The sequence below is a fragment of the Phaseolus vulgaris genome, chromosome 9, assembly GCF_000499845.2.
Source record: "Phaseolus vulgaris cultivar G19833 chromosome 9, P. vulgaris v2.0, whole genome shotgun sequence".
NCBI lineage: Eukaryota > Viridiplantae > Streptophyta > Magnoliopsida > Fabales > Fabaceae > Phaseolus > Phaseolus vulgaris.
This window is the reverse complement of record NC_023751.2, coordinates 5,829,717-5,855,202: the sequence shown is the minus strand read 5'-3', so window position 1 is coordinate 5,855,202 and position 25,486 is coordinate 5,829,717. Positions and strand designations below refer to the sequence as shown.

At 28.1% G+C, this 25,486-nt stretch overlaps 1 protein-coding gene across 10 annotated transcripts; it reads left to right on the top strand.

Annotated features, from left to right (window-relative positions):
* The first annotated feature begins 11,471 nt into the window (after positions 1 to 11,471).
* Positions 11,472 to 22,122, top strand: LOC137822016 (DNA polymerase epsilon catalytic subunit A-like). Of its 10 annotated transcripts, none has more exons than XM_068626889.1 (7): positions 11,472 to 12,195; positions 12,356 to 12,537; positions 12,629 to 12,693; positions 13,058 to 15,694; positions 15,784 to 16,013; positions 16,146 to 16,194; positions 21,955 to 22,122. In XM_068626889.1, exons 5-7 carry the CDS (start codon positions 15,835 to 15,837, stop codon positions 22,105 to 22,107), a joined length of 381 nt encoding a protein of 126 aa, XP_068482990.1. In that variant the 5' UTR covers positions 11,472 to 12,195; positions 12,356 to 12,537; positions 12,629 to 12,693; positions 13,058 to 15,694; positions 15,784 to 15,834; the 3' UTR covers positions 22,108 to 22,122. The 10 variants fall into 10 exon arrangements, 2 of the variants coding, with proteins under 2 accessions (XP_068482990.1, XP_068482991.1); XM_068626890.1 differs by lacking the exon at positions 21,955 to 22,122 and adding an exon at positions 17,934 to 18,903; XR_011082906.1 differs by lacking the exon at positions 21,955 to 22,122 and having other exon boundaries at positions 11,474 to 12,195; positions 13,058 to 15,120; positions 15,635 to 15,694; positions 16,146 to 17,559.
* The last annotated feature ends 3,364 nt before the right edge of the window (positions 22,123 to 25,486 follow it).

The following is a 25,486-nucleotide window of genomic DNA, read 5'->3' as shown; positions in this document are numbered from 1 at the left end:
GCGTAAAAAAAATATCTTTCGAAAATATTTTTCAAAATATGAAAATAAATGTATAAAAAGCACTTATATTTTTCATTTGGTTATGTAATGTATTAAAATGTAAAATAATAATAATAAACATTAGAATAATTATTTAAAAAATTCTAAAATATAAATCAATACTAAAAGCACAACAAATTATAAAAACACTGTTAGCAATGCAAACATACATATAGCAAGAAAAAAAAAGTATGTGACGGAAAATAGATAGCTAAATTTAAAATATTTTCAGAAAATATTTTACGAAATGTGAAAATAAATACATAAAATATGATAATATTTAAAAAATATTTTTATGTATATATTATTTAATATTATTTATTTAGATGGAAAAAATAGATAGCGTAAATAAAAAATATATTCAGAATATATTTTTCAAAATGTGAAAATAAATATATAAAATATGAAATTATTTAAAAAAACATTTTAATCCATATATTATTTAATAGTATTTATTCAAATTTTATCATTATACTATTTATGTTTTATTTTATTATTTTAAAAATATATGAGAGGAGATATTTGTTATTTTGTGACTTCTTTATTTTTTAAAATTAAATTTTAAATTTTAAATATTAAATTTTAAATATTAAATTTTAAATTTTAAATTACCTATATATAGGGGATTTCCTCTTAACTATATTTTAAATTTAAAATAGTGAATTTTAAATTTTAAATTTTAAATATTAAATTTTAAATTACCTATATAGGAGATCTCCTCTTAACTATCATTTAAAATTTAAAATTGTGAATTTTGAATTTTGAATATTAAATTTTGAATTTTTTTAAAAACTAAATTTTGAATTTTAAATATTAAATATTTAAAAAACACTTTGATCTATATATTAAATATTGTTTATATAAATGAAAAATATAATTAAAAAATATCTTCATATAATAATTCGAAAAATGTAAAAATAAATATATTAAATATAGATAATATTTTAAAAAATATTTTCATCAATATATTATTTAAAAAAGTAGCGTAAAAAAAATATCTTTAGAAAATATTTTTCAAAATGTGAAAATAAATGTCTAAAAAGAACTTATATTTTTCATTTAGTTATGTAATGTATTAAAATGTAAAATAATAATAATAAACATTAGAATAATTATTTAAAAAATTCTAAAATATAAATCAATACTAAAAGCACACAAATTATAAAAACACTGTTGCAATGCAATGCAAACATACATATACCAAGAAAAAAAAAGTATGTGACAGAAAATAGATAGCTAAATTTAAAATATTTTCAGAAAATATTTTACGAAATGTGAAAATAAATACATAAAATATGATAATATTTAAAAAATATTTTTATGTACATATTATTTAATTTTATTTATTTAGATGGAAAAAATAGATAGCGTAAATTAAAAAATATATTCAGAATATATTTTCATAATGTGAAAATAAATATATAAAATATGAAATTATTTAAAAAAACATTTTAAATTTAAAATTTAAAATTTAAAATTTAAAATTTTATATTTTATATTTTATATTTTATATTTTATATTTTATATTTTATATTTTATATTTTATATTTTATATTTTATATTTTATATTTTATATTTTATATTTTATATTTTATATTTTATATTTTATATTTTATATTTTATATTTTATATTTTATATTTTAAATTACCTATATAGGAGATCTCCTCTTAACTACCATTTAAAATTTAAAATTTAAATTCAAAATTTTAAAATTTTGAATTTTGAATATTTAATTTTTAATTTTTTTAAAAACTAAATTTTGAATTTTAAATATTAAATTTTGAATTTTATATTTTAAATTACCGGGATCTCCTCTTAACTACCATTTAAAATTTAAAATTTTGAATTTTAATTTTAATTTTTTAATATTTAATTTTTGAATTTTTAATATTTAAGTTTTAATATTTAATTTCGTATACGTTTTATGTACTAATAAATTTTAAATATTAAATTTTAAATTATCTATAGGGGTCTACTTTTAACTACCATTTTAAATTTAAAATAGTGAATTTTGAATTTTAAATATAAAATTTTAAATTTTAAATTTTAAATTTTAAATTACCTATATATAGGGGATCTCCTCTTAACTACCATTTAAAATTTAAAATTTTGAATTTTGAATATTTAATTTTGAATTTTTTTAAAAACTAAACCCCTAAGAAAACCATAATCCCTGCAACTCACCCATCACTGCAATGCATCTCAATCACGATCGTTTGGATGGAAATTTCCTATATGTTTTCTCATATAGTAACCCTCTCATTGGTTCAGTTTTTTTCTGGTACTTAATTTCTCTTTCAATTTTTTAATTGTTCTATTTGTTTGTGTGAGCACAATAATTATAATATTGTCATCATATAATGCCATGCCAAAGACATTCATAAATGATTAACAATTACAGTTACAGATTGTTAATAACATCTTTATAGTTGAAAAACAACACTTACAGATTGATTTCTTGGTTCTGGAACGGAAGTGGTTTTGGAACTTGCGACTTCTAGTAATTTGAATTTGAAAACAGAAAGTTTGATGGGATAAAAGTGAAGATGATTAGGAGAAAAATATGATATAAATTTCGATGGAATAAAAGTGAAGATGATCGGGAGAAAAAGAGGATAGAAAGTTTGATGGGATAAAAGTGAAGATGAACAGGAGAAAAGGATGATAAAAAGTTTAATGAAAAGGAGAAAAAGATGATAGAAAGTTAGATGGAATATAAATGGAAGATGAACTGAAAAAAAAAAAAAAGAAAGATAGAGATAAAATTAAAATAAAATAAGATGGTAGTTAAGAGGGGAATCTCCTTTATATATAGGTATAGATAACATAACAAGTGTTTTAAAATTTTTGGATCGAGAGTTACGGGTGGCAAAGTGGGGCTGAAAAAACCGCAGGGCGGGTTGCTTATTTCAACCCGCTGGCCTGCTTAGGCTCGTCCCGCATAACCCACAGCCTGTGCGGGCCAAGTGTGGGGCGGGGCGGGTTGACCCGCATAACTTTAAAATGTATAATTTTTTTTCTACACCCTCATATTTTCTTCATGTAGCCTCATATTTTACTTTCCGAAATTTTTAATAACATCTTATTATGCATGTTTCATGAAAATAATATTATGAGACCATTTACCTAATGCATCTAAATAAAAAAAATTCAAAATTTTTATTTAAAAAATTATTTTTTTAAATAAATATTTCTTATGCGGATTGGCCCGCAGGCCCGCGGGCCAACCCTTTTGTGGAGCGGGTTAGAAAAATCAGCCCACAAATTCTATACGGGACAGGTCAACCCAACCCGTTTTTTGCCACCCAAATGCAGGACAGACTTATGTGGGGCGGACCAGCCTGCATTGCCACCCCTATCAAGAGCGTAGAAAAAGTTCTCTCATTTTGACTTTAGTGGTGCAGTGGATCTATTTGAAGTTGTCTAAAGAAGTAAAAGTTTTGTTAACAATTTTATTTATATTAAATTGAATCTTAATTGTTTAATATATGATTTAGATCTATTTGAAAAGTTTACATGAAAAAGTTTGACTTAAATATTTAATATGCCAAACATCTGAAAATAAATAAATTTCTTAAATTATTTAAAATAATAATAAATACTAATTCTAAATTATTTAATTTTCTACTTAAATAAAAATTTGAAATAATTTTTTTTATAATATTCAAAATCCTAAATAAATACAAATTCTAACTTATTTTATGTAATACACTTAAATAAAAATCTCAAATAAATAAAATTTCTAAGTTTTTAAAAATCTTAAATTCTTTTATGTCCTACATAAATAAAAATCTAAAATAAATAAAATTTATAAGTTTTTCAAAATCCTAAATTAATATTAATCCAAAAAAGGTTTATGACCTTCTTAAATAAATAAAAAATTAAAAGTTAAAAAATAATCTAAAATTATTAATTTTATTCTTAAACAAAAATATAAAATTAATAAAATTTTCAAGTTTTTCAAAATTCTAAATTATTGTATTTCCTACTTAAATAATAATATAAAATAATTAGAATTTCTAAAATTTTCAAAATCATAAATAAATTCAAAATCTAAATTATTTAATATTTTACTTAAATAAAAATATGAAATAAATTAAATTTCTAAATTATTCAAAATTGCTAAAAAAAAGACCCTGAATATTTTATATCATACGTAAATACAATTGTTAAATTATTCAAAATCTTAAATAAATACAAATTTAAAATATTTAATGTCCTGCTTAAATAAAATATGAAATAAATAAATAAAAAAACTTGGAACTAGGATTTTGGTTTTTCTTGAACAATTTATTTATTTGCATCTATTATTTATGTTTATGCATTGTTTATATTAATTGTAGTATGTTTAGTTTTATTTAATTGTTGGTATATGGTGATGTTTATTAATATTTGTTTTGTAATTTATTTATTTTTTATTTATTTATATTTACATTTATTTATATATATATATATAATTATATAAATTATATTTTTATACAAAATACTAATAAATCAACAAAACATAGAGCGAGATGAAAGAATTTTTGTATGTTAAATGACTTCAAAGAAAGGGATAATAAATTTGATTTTGAAACAGAGATTAACATACAAAATAAAGAAATTTGAGTGATTCAGAATGAATCATTTTTTTTACATAACTATTTATTGTTACTTACTTTCCTCAAAATTTGGGTCAATTTGTTAATATTTAAACAATTTAATTATTTATGTTTATGCATTGTTTGTATTAATTTTAGTATGTTTAGTTTTGTTATTTGTTCGCATATGCTGATATTTATTTCTTATAGATTAATATTTGTTTGTAACTTTTTTATTTACATTTACATTTAGTAATTTGTATATATATAATTATATAAATTATATTTTTATACAAAATAGTGAAAGAAAATGTGACAAATAAATCAAAAAAAATTGCAGCGGAATGAAATAATTTATGTATGTTAAATGACTTCAAAGAAGGTGATAAAATTGTTTTTGAAAGAGAGGTTAACATACAAAGTTATGAAGTTCGAGTTATTCACATTTTAGAATGAATTAATTTTTTACATAATTGTTTATTGTTACTTTTCTCAAAATTGATCTCAGTTGGTGATACTTGAACAATTTATTTATTTATGTGTATTATTTATGTTTATGCATTGTTTATATTAATTTTAGTATGTTTAGTTTTTTATTTATTTGCATATGCTGCTGATGTTTATTTCTTATATATTAATATTTGTTCTGTAAATTTTTATTTATTGATATATATATATAATTATATAAATTATATTTTTATACAAAATAGTGAAAGAAAACACGTCAAATAAATCAACAAAACTTACCACAGGATGAAATATTTGTTGTATGTTACTTTGCTCAAAATTTATGTCGGTTTATGTATACTTGAACAATTAATTTATTTACGTGTACTATTTATTTGTATGCATTATTTATATTAATTTTAGTATTTTAGTTTTTTTTTTAATTTCTTTGTATATGTCTGATGTTTATTTCTTTGACGTAAATTTGGTCCCAATTTTTTTTAAAATAATTCAATTTTATCACAACACATATAATTCAATATGCATTTAGAGTAAACATTGAAGTAAAATATTTTATTTATTTTTTATTTACATTTACATTTATATAATATGCATTTAGAGTAAACATTGAAGTAAAATATTTTATTTATTTTTTATTTACTTTTACATTTATTTATATATATAAATATATATATATATATATATATATTTTATTTTTTTTTCAATAACTTTATGTAATAGTTATTGAATTAAAATAGTTAATCAGTTGTTTATTTTCAATTTGTTGATTAAATAATATAATAAACTTTAAAGTAAAAATAAAATATACACATATTACTATATAAATATATATATAATTTTTTTATTTTATATTTATAATAGTTTAAATCTTACGTAAATTCTTTTTTTTATCTAATTTTTACTTTTACTTTTATTTTTTCATTTTTTATTATATTTAATATTTAATATTATTTTTTATTTATTGTAAATATATTTACAGGAATAATGTTGATTTCCGTAATTTATTTAATTTATTAATATTATAATAAATGTAATATTATAATTTTTGTTATTATTATTTTTTCTTTTCTTATAAAATATTACAAAATCTGAAATTATTTTATTTCTTTCTTAAATAAAAATATAAAAAAAAAATTTCTAACATTTTCAAAATCCTAAATAAATAAAATCCCAAACATTTGTAATATCATTTTTGAATAAAAATCTAAAATCAATAAAATTCTTAAATTATTTAAAGTTCTAATATATCCATACCATAAATTATTTAATGTCTTCTTCGATAAAAATATAAAATTTATAAGTTTTCCAAAATTTTAGAGAAATACAAATCCTAAATTATTTTATTTTATACTTAAATAATAATCTAAAATAAATAATTTTTTTAAAATTTATAAAATATTAAATAAATACAAAATCTAAATTATTTAATATTCTACTTAAAAAAATTCAAAATAAATTAAATTCCAAAATTATTCAAAATCCTAAATAAAAACATACTCTGAATTATTTAATGTAATATGTAAATAAAAACTTTAAATAACTGAAATCCATAAATTATTTAAAATCTTAAATAAATACAAATATAAATTATTTAATGTGCTATTTAAATAAAAATTTGTAATGAATAAAATTTCTAAATTATTTAAACTTCTAAATAAATACAAATCCTAAATTATTGAATGTTGTACTTAAATAAAAATCTGAAATAAATAAAATTTCTAAATTATTCAAAAGTTACTTAAAAAAAAATAAGTCCCGAATATTTAATGTCATGCGTAATTAAAATTGTTAAATTATTCAAAATCTTAAATAAATACAAATTTAAAATATTTAATGTCCTAATTAAATAAAATCTTAAATAAATAAATAAAAAATGTTTGGAGCAAAATGGAAGGATTTTGGTTATTCTTGAACAATTTATTTATTTACGTGTATTATTTATGTTTATGCATTCTTTATATTAATTTTAATATGTTTAGTTTTGTTAATTATTTGTATATGGTTTATTTATTACTATTTGCTTTGTAATTTTATTTTTATTTTTTCTTATTTACATGTAAATTTATATATATATATATATATAATATTTTTATATAAAATAGTGTAAGAAAACGTGTTAAATAAATCAACAAAACTTAGAGTGAGATTGAATAATTTATATATTTTAAATAATTTCAAAGAATGTGATAAGATTGTTTTTGAAGCACATGTTAACAAACCAAATAATGAAATTTGAGTGATTCGGGATGAATAATTTTTTTTGTTGTTACTTACTTTCCTCAAAATCTGTGGCAGTTTGTTTGATATTAATTTTATTATGTTTAGTTTTTTTATTTGTTTGCATATGTTGATATTTTTTTCTTATATATTAATATTTGTTTTATAATTTTTTATTTACATTTACATTTAGTAATTTGTTTTGTTTGTGTACTACTTATATTGTAAACTTATGTAATCTTATTTTGATTTTTTTATGTACTATATTTAATTTTAATTTGTAACTTTTCAATTTTTTATTCTTTATGAACAATTTGTAAACTGTAATAAAAAAATAAAATAAAATTTAAAATGTCAAATACCATAAAAAAATTGTCTAAAAAATTTGAAAATAGATGAAGAAATGACATTTTATTTTTTTTGAAAAAAATTAACTCAAGCATAATAATATAATAATATAATCAATGTAACTTTATTAACCTTCAAAATGAATACAAATAATTTCAAACTTATTTAACATAAAATAACAATAATAACTAAATAAGTACGAGCAACTTTTTGGAAACACCAAATACACTCTTTCAAAATAATAAATAAATAAATTATAAATCAATTATTATTATATAAGAAATAAAAATTAGTGTATACGAATAAATAAATAAACTAAACATACTAATATGAATAAAGATAAATAATATACGGAAAAAAATAAATTGTTCAATTATTAACAAACTGACATAAATTTTGAGAAAATTAAGTAATAATAAACAGTTATGTAAAAAAATGATTTATTCTAATAAACAGTTGTGCATAATATATTTAATTTATTAATATTTTAATAAATGAAATATTATAATTTTTGTTATTTTTATTTTTTATTAATTTATTTATAAATAATAATAATTTCTATATTATTATTATTAGCTATCATTAATCACTATTTATTTATTTTTATTAATTATTTATTATTTATAAATAAATACCAAGAACAATGGAGCAAACAAATTGATAAAGAGATGAAAAGATTTGACATAAATGATAAAAGTAAAGAACCCAAAAAAATAAAATTAATGTTGTTAAAAAACGTAATAAATGAAGAGAATGGATAGAAAATGTAACGACACTTTTTTTTTTAAAAAAAAAAAGCAGAAACAGTGTGCCCACACTATCACTTTCTTCTTCATTCTTCCAAATCACTTTCTCTCTCTACCAACTTCTCTCCTCTCTCTTCTCTCTTAATTTCTCACTTCATACCTCAACTATTTTAGAATCTGATCATACCTCAACTATTTTAGAATCTGATCATACCACGCTGTAGCAGAGGAGTTAAGGAACATTTCTATCCGATCAGATTTTCAAACAGAGTAAGTTCATTTTTACTCTAAATATCCTTTGTTCTCTGTTTTTCCTTAGGATTTAGTCATCAATCTTGGTGGGGTCAGTTGAGAAGTTTAATCCTCTCAACTTATTCTATTATATACTGAAATTTTGTTCTGTTTGGATAATTTGTATTAGGCCCGTAAATCTTGAAGCTTATCCAAACGGTGGGGAATAAAATTTTAAAAGTTGCTTGGAAAGCAAGCAATTGAGGTAAGGGAAGCTAAATTTAATTTTTAATAGCACCATAGGATAGAAGATCTGAATGCGGAAGGGACGTGGTCCCAATACTCAATTTTTCTTGCAGGGATGTTGTGTGTTTATATTTATTGGGTTGTTTGTTTATATATTATTTAAATTTGTGGAAATATTCGGTTTTGATGATTTAATATTAAAGTGTTATTTTTTTTACGTCAAATAGACTTTTGAATATTTTGGATCACTTTTTGAATTATATTGTATGACGAAATGGTATGGAATTGAATTCATACATTTGGGATAATGTATGGACTGATGTTTGTTGTGTATTAAATATTGATGTCGGGATAATGTATGGACTGATGTTTGTTGTGTATTAAGTATTGATGCCTATGTGGTAACAGAGATCTCCGAGCTTCACTGATGATCTAAGTCACATAGACTAAGATATCAGGTGGTGAGAAGCTGATGGGGGAGTTCATGCACACCGTGACATATGAGATGCACGACTTGGGTTGTATTGAACTTATCCTGATCCTTTCTGTTGGATTCGCTGGTAATCTTTGGATCAGGTGTTAGTCTCTGGTAGGACTTACTTAATACGGGTCTTCCGGAAGACGTTGTTTGTTGAATATCTTGGATGTGTAGATCCATGTGAGATCTATGTGATTGCTTTAGTGTTGGGATTTGAAGAAGATTGTATAATTTGAGAAATTGATCATGTAACTTGGTTTTCTCTTTTGATTTAATTGCGTATATTATAAAATTCTATTTTCATTAGCTTACCCTTGCTTTTCTTGTTGTGTTTGAACTGCGATGACTGTACTACGTACACGAGCAGATGATCTTACAGGTGTCTGAGGATCAGAAGAGTTTTAAGGCATTGATTTTGAAACTTATATTGTAAATATTTGTATTTCTATATGTCCTAATCACGTATTAGGAATGTTTTGAAAAACTGTAAGTTTGTATAGAAATATGTAGAACCGGTATTGTAATAGTTATATGTAAATTATGGGGTGTTACAGAAAAAATAAAAGCACGCAATGTAGAAAAGAAATGATAAAGAATAACCTGTTATTCAAAAAATGAAAAGAAGAAATGAGAATGAATGAATATATGTGTATCATAACCTATATAAACTCAAAACCCCATGATGCAGTTTCCAAATTTGTGAAACATAAGCACAACAAAAGAGAGAAATGTGAGAAAGAGTTTTGGATGGAATGCATAGGGTTGAGGTTTAGGAAACGGACAATGAAGAGACTGAGAGGAATGAACGTTTATATGAATGCTACGTGGCTTCATGTGGTTACGCCATTTGTCAGCGTTTCATTAGTTCTTTCCTTCAGATTTTCTACATTTGGTAAAAAAGAAATTGAAGTTTTTTAGTAAAATTTCTTTATTATTTATTAGTTAGTTGTTATGTAATATTTCTTTTATTTATTTTTATTAGGTGTCATTTTTTTTATAGAATACTCGTGACATTTTACTTTTGTCTTATTTAATATTTCAATTCTTATTTTGTATATTAAGTTGTTTACACATTGTTTTATTTTCTTGAAGTATCTACCTGAGGATTTTGCCAAATACTGTGGTAGATTCAAAAAAATTGTTCTTCATGGACTTATAAAAGATGTTCAATGAAAGAACTTCTGTCAAGTACATTCTTTTCGGAAATGCAATAAAATAATATTTGAGTGTTCTAACAAACCCTCATCGCACAACGTTGTTATTATAAAAGCTAATGAGGCTAATTGTGTCCATGTGCGGGAAACTTGAACAATTTATGTTTTTGTTAAATTAAGGTTATAACTTTGGATGTTTACTTTTATTTTTAGGTTTTTGGATTCGAATGTTTTTTATTTTTTATTTTATGTTTATATTTATGATTCTAGATATTTATTTTTACTGTTATGTTTATGTTTATTATAATATTTATTTATGGTTTTCTTTACAATATTTGTTCTGCACATGTAATATACATAAAATAAGTGTTATATGATATTAAAGTTGTTTTTCAGATTTCACTTACAACATAATTTTGCTGGAATTTAGAAATTGAGGCAGTATGTAATTCAGAATTTTATAATGTGTAATTTATTTATTAATTTAATTAGAATATTTTCTATTTTCTATTTTTAATTTTTAATTTATTATGTTTATGTTTATTACACTCTTTACTTATCATTTTCTTTATGGTATTTGTTTTGGTCATAATGTCATATACATAAAATAATTGTTTTAAGATTTCATTTTTTATTTATTTTTCACTTACAAAATTAATTTTTTATTTTACTTTTATAATATAGTTTAAATCTTACATATTTTTTTTATATCAATAGAAATATAAAAAACAATCAATTTTTTATAAAAAAAACTAAAAAAAATTATTTTTATGTTGAAAAAAACATAACCAACACAGAAGTATGAAAAATAATGAAAAAAACAAATCGATAAAAATGATGAAAAAATCGACAAAACTCAAAAAAATACTATAAACAAAACAGTAAAAAAAAAACAGTATTAAAAAACGTGGTCACCGTTGGTGACGTGGCAAGGATGGTGAGGTGACAAGGATGGTGACGTGGCGAGGATGGTGAGGTGGGAAGGACAATTTTGTAACTGTAAGGTAACATTTGACTTGGGGAAAGTGGAATTTTGAGGGGTTTCCGACGAGCGTTTTGAGAGACAGTGAGGGGAAGGGGGTTATCGACTAGCGTTTTGAGAGACTGAGGGAGGGAGAAACTTAGGGTTTGAGCACGGTGTGAGAACATAGAATTTTTTAACGCGGAGGGAGAATCGGGCGGTTGTAGACAGTGGCGGTGTTAGAATCGGGCGGTTGTTGGTAGTGACGGTGTTAGAATCGAGTGGAGACATGTTCGTCGGAGCGTAAGCGGTGGTTATAATTTCAGTGCTGCTTTGCCATGGATGAATAGAGCTCAAGATACATAAACCAATTCAGTATTGGATTCTTACATTTTTGAAATGATTCCTCTTTAAATTCATACTTCTAATTTTACATTTTTCTTGGTAAAATACTTGTAAGTTATGCCATAAACATTCAATCAAGCATTACCCTCTAAATAGAAATCATTCTTGCTAGACTCAAGTTTTATGTCAGGGAATATATGAAACTAAGGTGCCACTGGAGTTTAATGCAATGGTCCAGCTTGGTTGCGCATGTAAGGTGGACAAAACTGCTAATAAACGTAGTCTACAAGAACCCTGGAGTTTGAGTGAATTGCACATGAAGACTACGACAGAATGTGTTTATCTGGAACAATCTTTATTCTTCTTTTATTTGTACCACAGGTAAGTGGAGGTTCATTATGCAGAGATTATTTTCTTCTATCATTTATGTGTTAAAAACATATAGTTGCATTTGCTTTAAAACTTAAATGTTATTTTTTATTGTTCTTGCAATATTTTTAAAGCTTTAGTTTTACGTTTATTACTCCTTTATGAACTTCAGCATCTCTGAGGGGGTGGGTTATATCTGTTGGATATTTTCCTGCATCAAAAGCAATATCTGTTGTGGTGGTTAATCCCTACCAAAACAAAGATTTATCTCCGAATTTTCTTGAAAGACAATTTCATGATGCTTGCCAAACGATGTCTATTGAGCCACCTACGAGGAATGACATTAATTTTGAGGTACTACTACATTTTTCTGATTGTTTACTTTGTAGTATAACTTAAAATATAATCTGTATCATGCTTGAGTATAATTATGTCCTATATACAGGTGGACTATGTCGCACATGTCAAGGATGCTGAAACAGTGATGCAAAGAGCAAAAAATGGTCACAGGTTATCTATTCTATCTTGGTTTACTATAACTCTTTTGAACATTCTGAACTACACTTCTTTATATCTCGCTAATTGTTTTAATTTCTCTCTTCACCTTAATTATCTTTCTAGTGTCCCATAATTTTCAGTATGCTGTTATTGGAGAAGTAGAAACATTTTTAGGGACGTGTAGGGTAGAGGAATTAAGCATAATGAAATTGTAGATGAAGGGTAGACTTGGAAAAAATATTTAACGCTTCATAGATTTGATAAAGTGACTTTTCTGTAAAGGAAGGAACAAACGTAGTTTTTAGAATATGACCTATAACGAAGAATAGAGGGACTTTTCTCATACATTTTGTTTTTTTATGCATGTCTTTTGCAGGTACGCTGGGGAACTTTGAACTTGACTGGCTCATATTTATGGCATATATCTTCTTTTCAAGAGCATTGCATGATAATCAACAGGTTTTAATTTTAATTTGATTGAAGCTATTGTAATATCATTCTCAGAAAGTGGGTTTAGGTATAAATGAATCCTACAAAATCGGCTTGTTGGATCTATTTGGTCGCTATTGGACTGTTCAAAAAATATCTCATCCCACTTTCGAGATGACGCAATTTTCGGTGTGAGAGGATGTGTTGCATGTTCCACATTGATTAAAAATATGGTCAACTTGTAAATGGGAGCATATCTCACTATGTTAGTTTTGTAGGGTTGAGTAAGATTTAAACATACTTCATATTACTTTTCAACAAAATGAAAATTAATTGCTCTTTGTTTTTGATGTTTTTACATGTGTCCACACTAGAGCACAATAATTTTATCTTTGGTATGTTCAAATGTGGGTTTGTGTTTTTTTGGAGGAGAGGGTTGAATATTTTGTAATTCATTATATGTATTTTGTCAGGAACCAAGAATTATAAAGAGAAGAAAAGAAAGGTTTTTTATTGAATAGAAAGAAAAGAACAAGAAATAGGAGAGCACTCTTTCCTTCAAGGGCTTCCCCTTCACAAAGAGCTAAAACTCAATCTACAAAAATATTACACACTGCCCCTCCCCCTCTCCTTTTTTCTTATTTATATCTAACTAGCAAATCAAGTAACTAACTCATGACTATTCTAATTCTAACTAACTCCTCCTCAATGTGTAACCTAACAATAGACTCTTCCAAACAACAACCTTGTCCTCAAAGTTGGAACAGTGGAACCTTGTCTCCGTGGCTCATCTTCAACACCATGATCTTTATCTACGCTTCCTGGAATTATTTTGTGATATTGTCTATCTTAGGGAGGGAACCCATTGGCTACTGCATGCAAATTCAGATATGGAGGCTTAGGTGATGGTGGGAATGAGTGAGGCTTTTGTATAAAAGTCTCTGCACCCAGTAAGTTGAAATTCCAAGATTCTGATGTCATTGATGTTCTAGCCAGCTTCATTATCAAATCTTGATCCCACAATGATTTCTTATGCATATGAAGTAAATCTGAATTTGGGAAAAAATGATGCTTGGTTGCATCTCCACCTTCAACTTTCTTACTGATTAGCTCTATAATTTACAGCACATAGTCTTCACTTTCTTTATTGATGCATCCCCTTTTTCCCCATTTCAGTTTCTCTTGCAAATCTCATTTCGTTGTTGGTTTTTTCTTCGCTGCAGAGGATGTGATTCTTCATATCTGAACCTTCTCCCACATCTTGGGTTTTCTTCTCTTCATCATTAACAAATTTCTCTCCTCCCTCCGACATCCGACATTCTGTCCCTTTTCTTGATGTCCCGCAGCAATTCTTTAATTTCTTTCAAGTCCAGAAGGCTTTCCTTCAAGAACTTGGTGTCCGTTCTAACAGATTTCTCTCCTCCCTCAGACATTCTGTCCCCTTTCTTGATGTCCTGCAGCATTTCTTTTATCTCTTTCAGGTCCAGCATGCCTTCCTTCAACCCCAGAATTTCCGCTCTCATTTCCGAATTCCATCTCCCCTGTTTGCTGATAAACTTCTCTACTGTCGCCATTCTTTGTTCCATCTTTTCTTCCTCACTCTCTGTTTTTCAGATCCGGTAGGTCGGACCAATTGTTAGGAACCAAGAATTATAAAGAGAAGAGAAGAAATGTTTTTTATTGAATAGAAAGAAAAGAACAAGAAATAGGAGAGCACTCTCTCCTTCAAGGGCTTCCCCTTCACAAAGAGCTAAAACTCATTCTACAAAAATATTACACACTGCCCCTCTCCCTCTCCTTCTTTCTTATTTATATCTAACTAGAAAATCAAGTAACTAATTCATGACTATTCTAATTCTAACTAACTCCTCCTCTATGTGTAACCTAACATAGTTCCTAAAATGATAATTCGTGAAGGAGATTTCCATTTTGCCGGTGCTTTGGATATCTAATGATGGCCTTCCAGATTTAGGTGGATTTAATGACAAACATATCTGTTTTATTGACGAGGTATGCCAAGTAGTTATTTTGGTTCTTTATTACCCCAATTTTTTGTGGACCTTAATATTTACCTCTTTTAAATTTTGCAATTACTTAGTGTTCTATTCTCACATAATTGTATTATTGTTGGTATTATTATTATTCTTTGGTAATCAAATTGATTTCTCTATGGATATGAAAGTTGCGGTTATTGTACTGTACTCAACCACTCCAAGTTTTATTTGTTCTTTTACGAATATTCTGTAACAATTTTTTATAACAAGAGAACCATGCTTAATATGTTCTTATTTTGTAAAAGATGTTATCTGTTAACAGGCTAATAGTGAACTAATTCACCACTCTGACATAAAGATAAGATTTTAAATTGTGGGTTCCAATGGTTCTTGGATAAATACTATAGATGCCCAAACGGTGCCACAATTGTCTCTGGAGAATAATTTTCCCTCGTTATTAATTATTATTTGATGATTTAAAATGCTTATATTCGATTGCTCGAATTGACTGCTGTGGTATTTGAAAATAGGTCTAACAACCTGTTCTTACATATCCTGGAGCTTATAGAAACGTTACTGTGGAGTTAAAGGTTCAATGATCTAAAGTTACTTTCTCCATAGTGAACAATAATTTAAAAATTAACTGTGATTTAACTTTTATTTATTAATTTGTTTGCAGATACACCACCTGGCTGTAAATGCTCTACTCAAATACAACCTAGTTAATGAAATGGAAGGAGACACTCTATTAGGATTTGGTCATGAACATGATTCTGGAGCATTTTCGATGAATGATCAGAATGGTTTTGACGAGTTCTTGTGCACACCGCGGTGCCTAACAGACACAGTGACATCAGGAAATGTTTATGCTGATTCAATTTTGCAGCATCTATATAGATGGCTTTGCAGGTTTTTACTACATTCTTTAGCCATTGTTAAACAACCACACAAATGGGCATATGGGTCACACTACCTGAGGTATATTGACAGTCATCCTATTGTTTTGTCTAATGAATTCCTGTTCTGCTTTCCACATTGCAGCCCTAAATCAAAACTTCATGATCCCACTCTCCACCAGCTACTCCACAAGGTAAACAATTTACATTAAAGAAGCTCTATAGTGAGTGTAATTAGGGGTGCTTAAAACCGAACCAACCTAATTTGAAAACAGAAAACCGCAAACTGAGATACCAAATTTCATTGAATTCTATTTAGTTTTTTTTTTCCGTCTAAACCCCACAGTTTGGTTTAGTTTGGTTTACATTGCCCCATTCTGGTTTGTGTTGACAAAGAAAGAAGAAAGACTTACAAAGTATTCAATGCTATTTAGTTGAAGAACTTAATGCCATTATATTACTATTATTATTATGATGATGATGATGAGATGAGTGACTTGATAGTTTTTCCTATAAAAGAATGAGATTCATTCAACCTTTAATATTCTGTTTGATTGGCATACACCTTTAGTTTTATCAACTGACTTTATGCCAACGCCCTTTCTGTTTTTGTTTTTGTTTCTACTAGAACTTGGATTCGAAGATTCATCACAATAACCTTCTCAATAACATACTTACAAATGTATTTTCCAGTTCTTCTTAAGATATTTCACACTTAGTGTTGCATAATCAGGAGAATTATGTTATAATTAAGTGCAGATTCCATTTTATATTTATTAGGACATATTTGTTAGTGATTTGATTTTATTTGATTTGTACAACTTTAAACACCCATTATTTCTGGCTTTCATTACCTAGAGCTCCTGATCTGGGAGACTCTACTTCTGCAACCTTTTTTTTTAACAACCTTCATTGCTCTAATAATTTTCCTTGGCAGCCTTCATTGCTGCAACTTTTTTTTTTGGACAACCTTAATTGCTGCAACTTTTTATTTTCCTTATCTTTTCTCCATTGACCCCCACCACCACTTTGCACCCACTTATATACAATGAAAGACTATAATCTCTAGTCGACGTGAGATCTCCAACACCCCCCCTCAGTATTGCACACAATCCGGTTCAACATGATCGAACAAAGCACGTAGAGATAGACCGACACTTTATTAAGGAGAAGTTGGATGATGATCTTATAGCCACTGAGTACATCCCGTCAAGACTACAATTGGCATATATGTTTACTAAGGGACTTCCCACAAAACAATTCGAAGATCTTACTTGGAAGTTGGGAATGATAGATATGCATTCACCAACTTGAGGGGGACTGTTGCATAATCAGAAGAATTATGTTATAATTAAGTGCAAATTCCATTTTATATTTATTAGGACAGATTTGTTAGTGATTTGATTTGATTTGATTTGTACAACTTTAAACACCCATTATTTCTGGCTTTCATTACCTATTATTTCTTTCCTTAATTAGGTTGTAAAACAGCCTATAAATAGAGACTGTAATCACATTTGTAAGATATCTCAGAAATATATTTAATCTATTTCTTTCCACTCTTAGCATTTGACCAAAATGTGTTAACTAATTTTATTGGAAGTAGATGGTTTCAGTTGTAAAAATGATGGTTATTGAATTAATTTCATTACATAGTATTGTGGATGTTGCATAATTAGGAGAATTATGCTGTAATTAAGTGCAAATTCCATTTTATATTTATTAAGACAGATTTGTTAGTAATTTGATTTTATTTGATTTGTACAGCTTTAAACAACCATTATAATTGTCTTTCATTACTTATTATTTCTTTCCTTAATTAGGTTGTAAAACAATATATAAATAGAGACTGTAATCACATTTGTAATACACATCAGAACTACATTCCATTTATTTCTTTCTATTCGTTGGTGCAATTATTGTAAAAAGACAGGTCATACTAAGGAAATGTGCTTCAAACTTCATGGAAAGGAGAAGGTCTTGGAACGTACTGGAGGATTCAAAGGTACCATACAAAGGCATGCTAATCAAGCATCATCTGACTCTGAATGTACGACCCTACCTTTCCCTCAAATAGCAGAGGAGGTCCCCTCACTCAGCAAAGAAGAGTTGGAACGTTTACGAGTTCTCATGAACTCTCTTAGTAAGACTAGCTCTTGTTCTTTAACCATGAGTGGTAAGAGTTCTAGTTTCTTATCCTTTAATTCTTCTGGTACTGAGAATATATGGATTATAGACTCTGGTGCTACTGATCATATGACACCTCATTCATCTTATTTTTCATCCTACAATACCTTATCTTATAACCAACATATTACTGTAGCTAATGGTTACAATACCCCCATTACTGGTCGTGGTAATATCCACCTTCAACCTTCCTTTTCTTTAAAAAATGTGCTTCATGTTCCCAACCTATCTAATAACCTCTTGTCTATCATAAGATTACCCAAGATTTAAATTGTGCAGTGACATTTTTTCTTTCCCATTGTGTTTTTCAAGATCTTGCCACGGGGAAGACAATTGGACTTGCTAAAGAGCAGGACGAGTTATATTACTTACAACAGGAAGAAACTAAAAAGTGTCCTAAACTACAGGCACACACTTTTAGTCTTTAGCAAGACACTGAATCTTGGTCATCTTCTAAGATATGGCTTCAACACAAACGTCTTGGACATCCTTTTAGTACCCTAAAATCCTTATTTCTTGTTTTATTTACAAAATTATCGGTTGAGTTTTTTCATTGTGATGTTTGTCAATTTGCTAAACACCATAGAACAACTTTTCCTTCGAATAATAATAGAAGTTCAAAACCTATTGATCTTATTCATTTTGATGTATGGGGGACCTTCATCTATTCCTAATATCTCAGGTGCAAAACGGTTTGTTTCATTTATTGATGATTGTACTCGAGTTACCTGGATATTCCTCATGAAAGATAAGTCTGAAGTTTTTCACTTGTTTGTAAATTTTTACAAAATGGTTCAAACACAATTTGAAACTCCAATTGAGAGATTACGTTCTGATAATGGAAGATAATATGTGAACCAGAACCTTTCAAAGTTCCTTAAGGAATATGGAGTTGTTCATGAATTAACCTGTGTGGACACTCCTCAACAAAATGGGGTTGCTGAAAGGAAAAATCGTCATCTCCTTGAGGTTACTAGAGTTTTACTTTTCCAAATGTCTGTTCCAAAATCTTACTGGGGGAAGCCGTCCTAACTGCCACTTATTTGATTAATAGATTACCCTCTCGGGTTCTGGAGGGTGTTACTCCTATTCAGCTTATGACCACATTCTATCCTTCTATTCCCATGTTAACTAGTCTTCAGAGTCGTGTCTTTGGTTGTCCAACTTTTTTCCATGTTCATAGTCTGTATCGAGGTAAGTTAGATCCTCGCGCCATCAAATGTGTCTTCATCGGTTATGCCCCCAACAAAAAGGGGTACAAATGTTATCATCCTCAAAGTCGTAAAGTTTATATTTCCAAAGACATCACCTTCCATGAAACAGAGTCTTTCTTTCCTAGTTCTCAGCTTCAGGGGAGAGTATTCAAGAAGCTGAGGACCTTGAGTTGCCACCTTTTCCTTTGTTGCAGGATTTCGTTCTTAGGGAGAATGACAAAGATCCTATGCCAACATCATTACAAGAGAAGAATAATGAGGACAAATACTTTGGGAAACAATATCAACGAAGGCAACAAGAACCCGTCCTGATCGAACAACAATTTCAATTTTCCGAACCGGAGGTAAGAACTCATACCTATGAGACTTTTGAGGACACCTTAAATGAAACTAACTTAGATGATTTACCGATTGCCTTGAGAAAAGAAAAAAGATCTTGTGCCAAATATCCTAAATCTCAATTTGTGTCTACAGAAAAACTTTCTATGCACCACCAGAGTTTTCTTTCAGCTATTGATTCTATTAGAATCCCTACATTAGTACAAGAAGCATTAAAGGATGAGAACTGGGTTCGAGCCATGAATGAAGAAATGAAGGCATTAGAAAAGAATGAAACTTGGGAGATTGTAGAGAGACCAAAGGATAAGAAGGCAGTGGGTTGTCGGTGGATATACATAATGAAGTATCAGTCTAATGGCACATTGGATCGATATAAAGCAAGGTTGGTTGCAAAAGGGTACACTCAAACCTATGAGATCGATTATGAGGAAACTTTGCTCCAGTAGCAAAAATGAATACAGTCAAAATTATTCTCTCCATGGAAGCGCACTTTGGTTGGGAGATGCATCAATTTGATGTTAAGAATGCCTTCTTGCATGGAAGCTTGGAGGAAGAAGTATATATGGAGATTGCACCTAGCTATGGTAATGTTAATGAAGAAAATAAGGTGTGCAAACTTAAGAAGGCCCTGTATGCTCTTAAACAATCACCTCGTGCTTGGTTTGAAAGGTTTACTCAAGCTATGGTATCTTTGGGGTACCGACAAAGCCAAGGTGACCATACTCTGTTTATAAAACATTCTCAGAATGGTAAAATCACTTTACCTTTGGTCTATGTAGATGAAAAACAAAATTTGAAGGAGAGACTAGCTGCTCAATTTGAGATGAAGGATCTTGGGAATCTGAAGTACTTTCTTGGGATATAAGTTGCTTACTCGAGACAGGGCATCTTTATTTCTCAAAGGAAATACATCTTTGATCTTCTCAAAGAGATTGGTAAGTTGAGTTGTAAGACCACTGGAGTGCCCATAGAGCAAAATCATAGGATTGGGAATGATGAGGAAAACCCAAAAGTGGAGAAGACAAAATATCAAAGACTTGTGGGAAAACTCATTTATCTATCATACACTAGGCCAGACATAGCCTATGCAGTTAGTGTGGTTAGCCAATTTATGCATGATCCAAGGGAAAGACACTCGCAGGCAGTAGATAGAATTCTTCAGTACTTAAAAGCCTCTCTAGGAAAAGGATTGCTATTCAAAAAGGGGGAAAACTTATCCATGAAAGTATATACTGATGCTGACTATGCAGGATCGATTGTTGATAGGAGATCCACCACAGGCTACTGCATGTTCTTGGGTGGAAATCTGGGGACATGGAGGAGCAAGAAGCAAAATGTAGTTGCAAGATCAAGTGCAGAGGCAAAATTTAGAGCCATGAATCAAGGGGTGTGTGAACTATTATGGATGAAGATCATACTTGATGACCTTAAAATAAAATATGAAGCTCCTATGGGCTTGGCGTGTGATAATAAGTCCGCTATCAGTATTGCACACAATCCGGTTCAACATGATCGAACAAAGCACGTACAGATAGACCGACACTTTATTAAGGAGAAGTTGGATGATGGTCTTATAGCCACTGAGTACATCCCGTCAAGACTACAATTGGCAGATATGTTTACTAAGGGACTTCCCACAAAACAATTCGAAGATCTTAATTGCAAGCTGTGAATGATAGATATACATTCACCAACTTGAGGGGGAGTGTTGCATAATCAGGAGAATTATGCTGTAATTAAGTGCAGATTCCATTTTATATTTATTAGGACAAATTTGTTAGTGATTTGATTTGATTTGATTTGTATAGCTTTAAACAACCATTAAAATTGTCTTTCATTACCTATTATTTCTTTCCTTAATTAGGTTGTAAAACAGTCTATAAATAGAGACTATAATCACATTTGTAATACACATCAGAAATACATTCCATCTATTTTTTTCTATTCCTTTCAACAGTGGATAATGTTGTATCAGGGAAAGAAAATGAGTTTGTGTTTATTTACCCCTGCTATTAACCATGTATTATTGTATGCAAAGAGACACATGGATGATTATTTGCCATAGCTGCAATTACGGCATATTATAGTTCAGTTGACTATCACACACGCTTGATATAAATTATAATTTGGTAACATCTCGTTTTACTAATATCCTGCCTCAAAGATATATATATCTTACTACATTACTAAAATATTATCATTGGCCAAGTGCAGATTGAACGCAATAATGCGAAAGCAGATGATGCAATCATGCTCGACCAAGTTATTTACCAATGCAACTTAACATTGTATGTCCTTAAATTTCCTAATGGTCGAAGAGGTCTTTATTTTCGTTGTGCTAATTATGTTCTAGGACTTACTAGGTAGCAGCCAGCACGGAGATGTTTCTTGGATTCCAAGCTTTGGACTACTGATATACACAAAACTATATTTAAAAACAAAAGTCAGGAGGGATAACTTTGAGCCAATGACAAATTAGTCTACTCAATGCATGCTCATAACATGTGAAATAACATCCTTGTATGATGTGCGATGCAGCAAATATGTTGCTGGTTTGTTGTCACCTTGCAGTCTAGGGAGAAACAACATCTTGTTCAAGACCCCCTTTTTTAGAAGGATCACAGGGTTTTCTTCTTGCAACATAGATAGTGCAGGGTCTAATGTCTTGAATACTTCAACTCATTTATTGCTATTCTGTCTGCAGTTTGTTGTTAAAAAGGGCCGTGTTTTGACACCTCATGCCGATTACTCTTGGCATTACTCGTGCAACTATAAGTTGTGTACACTCATCCTGTTGTTTTAAAACCAATGTCTGCACATGTTGTAGCATTAATGTCTGCACATGTTGTAGCATTAATGTCTGCACATGTTGTAGCATTTATGTTGGGACAGAAGTATCAGATGACACCTGAATACCTGTTTGTCTGAAGTGCATACTGCAGATGAGGTTCCCATATGCAATTAGTTGTATCTTGTTTCAAACAACGTTCTTGGCTTTACCATTGTAATCAGCATGTATGAGGATATTTTGGTGGCACCCATTTAGATAGTAGGAGTCTGATGGCAGAGATTAAAGTTTATTGGATATTTTGCTTTAGGTGGTGAAGGTTGATGGTCGCATAATTGGCAATGGAGAAGTTGGAGCAATCACTAGAAGATTGCAAGCTGCTTATAAAAAGTTGACAGAAGAATCTGGTGTACCTATACCAACCTATATTAAGACTTGAAAAGGTATAGTATCTTTTTCTCTCCTCTTAAACCAATGCAAACAAGGTGTTTTCTTCCTTCACCTCCATAAAAAAATACTAAAATGCTTTTCGAACTTTATAATTCAGAATATAAATTTTGTATTTCCAATTCTATAAAATATAAACACTTTTTTGGTCTTAAACTTTTCCTTAATCCCTTTCTTCTTTTCATCGCTTGTAGACTGCAGTTGGAAGTGACTGTACATTACTAAAATCTAAATATATGGAATCATTTTTCCCTCAAAAAATAAAAACTGGCTTTTTCTTGTATTCAATAAATTAGCATAAAAAACCTCTCCTTTTCTTTGGAGGGGAGTGGGGTAATTAAAAAGTTCGTGGTTCCATTAGAGCTTCTTAAATTTGAGCTTCGTTTCAAGTTGACTGTTTCAAATTAACATGATTTTAGCAAAATTTTCGGAAGTTCTATTTTAATGAAAAATTAATTGAGTTGAATTAAATTAAATACCATTATCTTAAATTTTACTGTCAAGTTATATTTATAATGAACACATCCAAACATAAATTTTAATCAAATTAATCTTGCTTATCCTCACCCAAATATACACTAAATATACTTACAACTTAACTTTAAAATGTAATTTAATATAACTTTCGACAGTAATATCAATTATCATCAGCTGTTGTATTTTGAAAATATCCAGATGAGGTGGATATGATGCATGTGCGGTGAAAAGTTTATGAAATGAAGTTATAAAACTCTGTAATGTATAGGTACTGACAAAATGAGTGGAGACCAGATTATACACATAAAAAATTGGAAAAATATTACAAAAAATGTGAGTTATATTACATGTGAATATATATTAAGTACATAAAAATAAATAAAATCTGTAAAGAAGGTAATTTTTGATTATATTTAAATGTATGATTGCAAACTTATGTTATAATAAAGATTAGATTTGACTTTAGAAATAGACGTTTTTGTTATCAATCTTTAAAAATAGACTAATAACACAATTAGATTTGACTAAAAAGTATAATCCATCCATTTTAACTAATAATTATTGTAATATTTGTATAGATTATAGTTTGTTCGTATAAAAGTTTTTTTTCCTGTTGACCTATCATCTGATTATTCTAGATAAATTAATTACACCTATATTTGAAAGAGGTTTTTTTATGTAGATTAATAGATCAAGTTTTTGAAAATATATTAGGTCACACCTAAAATAGAGCCCATGAGAAATAATAGATAATACTTAAAACTTTAATTTGTTTAACAAGCTGATTTTTTTTAATATATGTTCAAGCTATTCTATTTATTCCTTTACTACAAGTCCCTAAAGAATAATTATTAAAATGTTCATAATAATAAGTATAAGATGCATTAGGGAATGATGTTTTGTCCTAATTTTTATTAGATACTTTTTATTTTAAATGCTTGATAAGTAATTAGAATAATAATTGATAAAGAATGTAGGAGAAAGTAGAAGGATTCTATAAAAGAGTATAAAAGGCATTGCACTCTATCTGTATTTCCTGCAGATTGTACAAGGATCAAAATGAAAGGAATAAGAATAGGCCATGGCAGCTTTAATTTATGAGAGCAAGGAAACAAATTATCCATAAAGTACATAAATTTGATAAACTAAATATATAACCCACTTAGTTTTCAATCTTGGAATTTATATAAATCAATTTCAAAATCTGTTCACAAGATGAGATTTATACTAAGTTATATACTATGACTTATTTCTAGTCAACGTGTGATCTTCAACACGCTCCTCACATGGATATTTCTAGTCAACAAATTCTTGCTAGGAATGGTCATCACTCTTGACAGTGAAGTCGGATAAAAAATGAAACTTGCTCGGAACAAGGCGTGACATATTTGCATGTTATGTGCTGATTTGTCAGTAGTTTAGGGTTTGTGGAAACTTCATTTAGTGAATATTAAAATAAAAAAACTTCAAATGGCCATAAAAAAACATCAAATGGTCATAACTTTTCACAGAGAAGTCAGATAAAAAACGAAAGTTTCTTAGAACGAGGCGTGGCATATTTTCATGTTAAATGTTATTTTGTGAGTAGTTTAGGGTTTGTGGCACCTTAATTTAATGAATACTACGATAAAGAAATTTCAAATGGCCATAAAAAAACTTCAAATGGTTAAAACTTTTGACAGAGAAGGTGAATAAAAAATGAAAGTTATCGGAACAAGGCGTGACATATTTGCATGTTATGTGAAGATTTCTCAACAGTTTAGGGTTTGGGGCAACTTCATTTAGAGAATATTAGGATAAAGCAAATTTAAATGGCCATAAAAAAACTTCAAATGGTCATAAATTTTAACAAAGATGTCGGATAAAAAATGAAAGTTGCTCGAAACAATGCGTATCATTTTGTATTATATATGTTGATTTGTCAGTACTTTAGGGTTTGTGGCAACTTCATTTAGTAAATAGTAGGATATAAAAAATTCAAATGGTCATAGTTTTTTACAGAGAAGTCGGATAAAAAATGAAATTTGCTCAAAA

Excerpts from the sequence above, each read along its gene's own strand:
- LOC137822016 (XM_068626889.1), top strand. The coding sequence starts at position 15,835 with ATGGAAGGAGACACTCTATTAGGATTTGGTCATGAACATGATTCTGGA. Across the intron at positions 16,014-16,145 it reads CTATATAGATGGCTTTGCAG|CCCTAAATCAAAACTTCATG; the intron begins GTTTTTACTACA and ends TCCACATTGCAG. Across the intron at positions 16,195-21,954 it reads TCCACCAGCTACTCCACAAG|ATTGAACGCAATAATGCGAA; the intron begins GTAAACAATTTA and ends GGCCAAGTGCAG.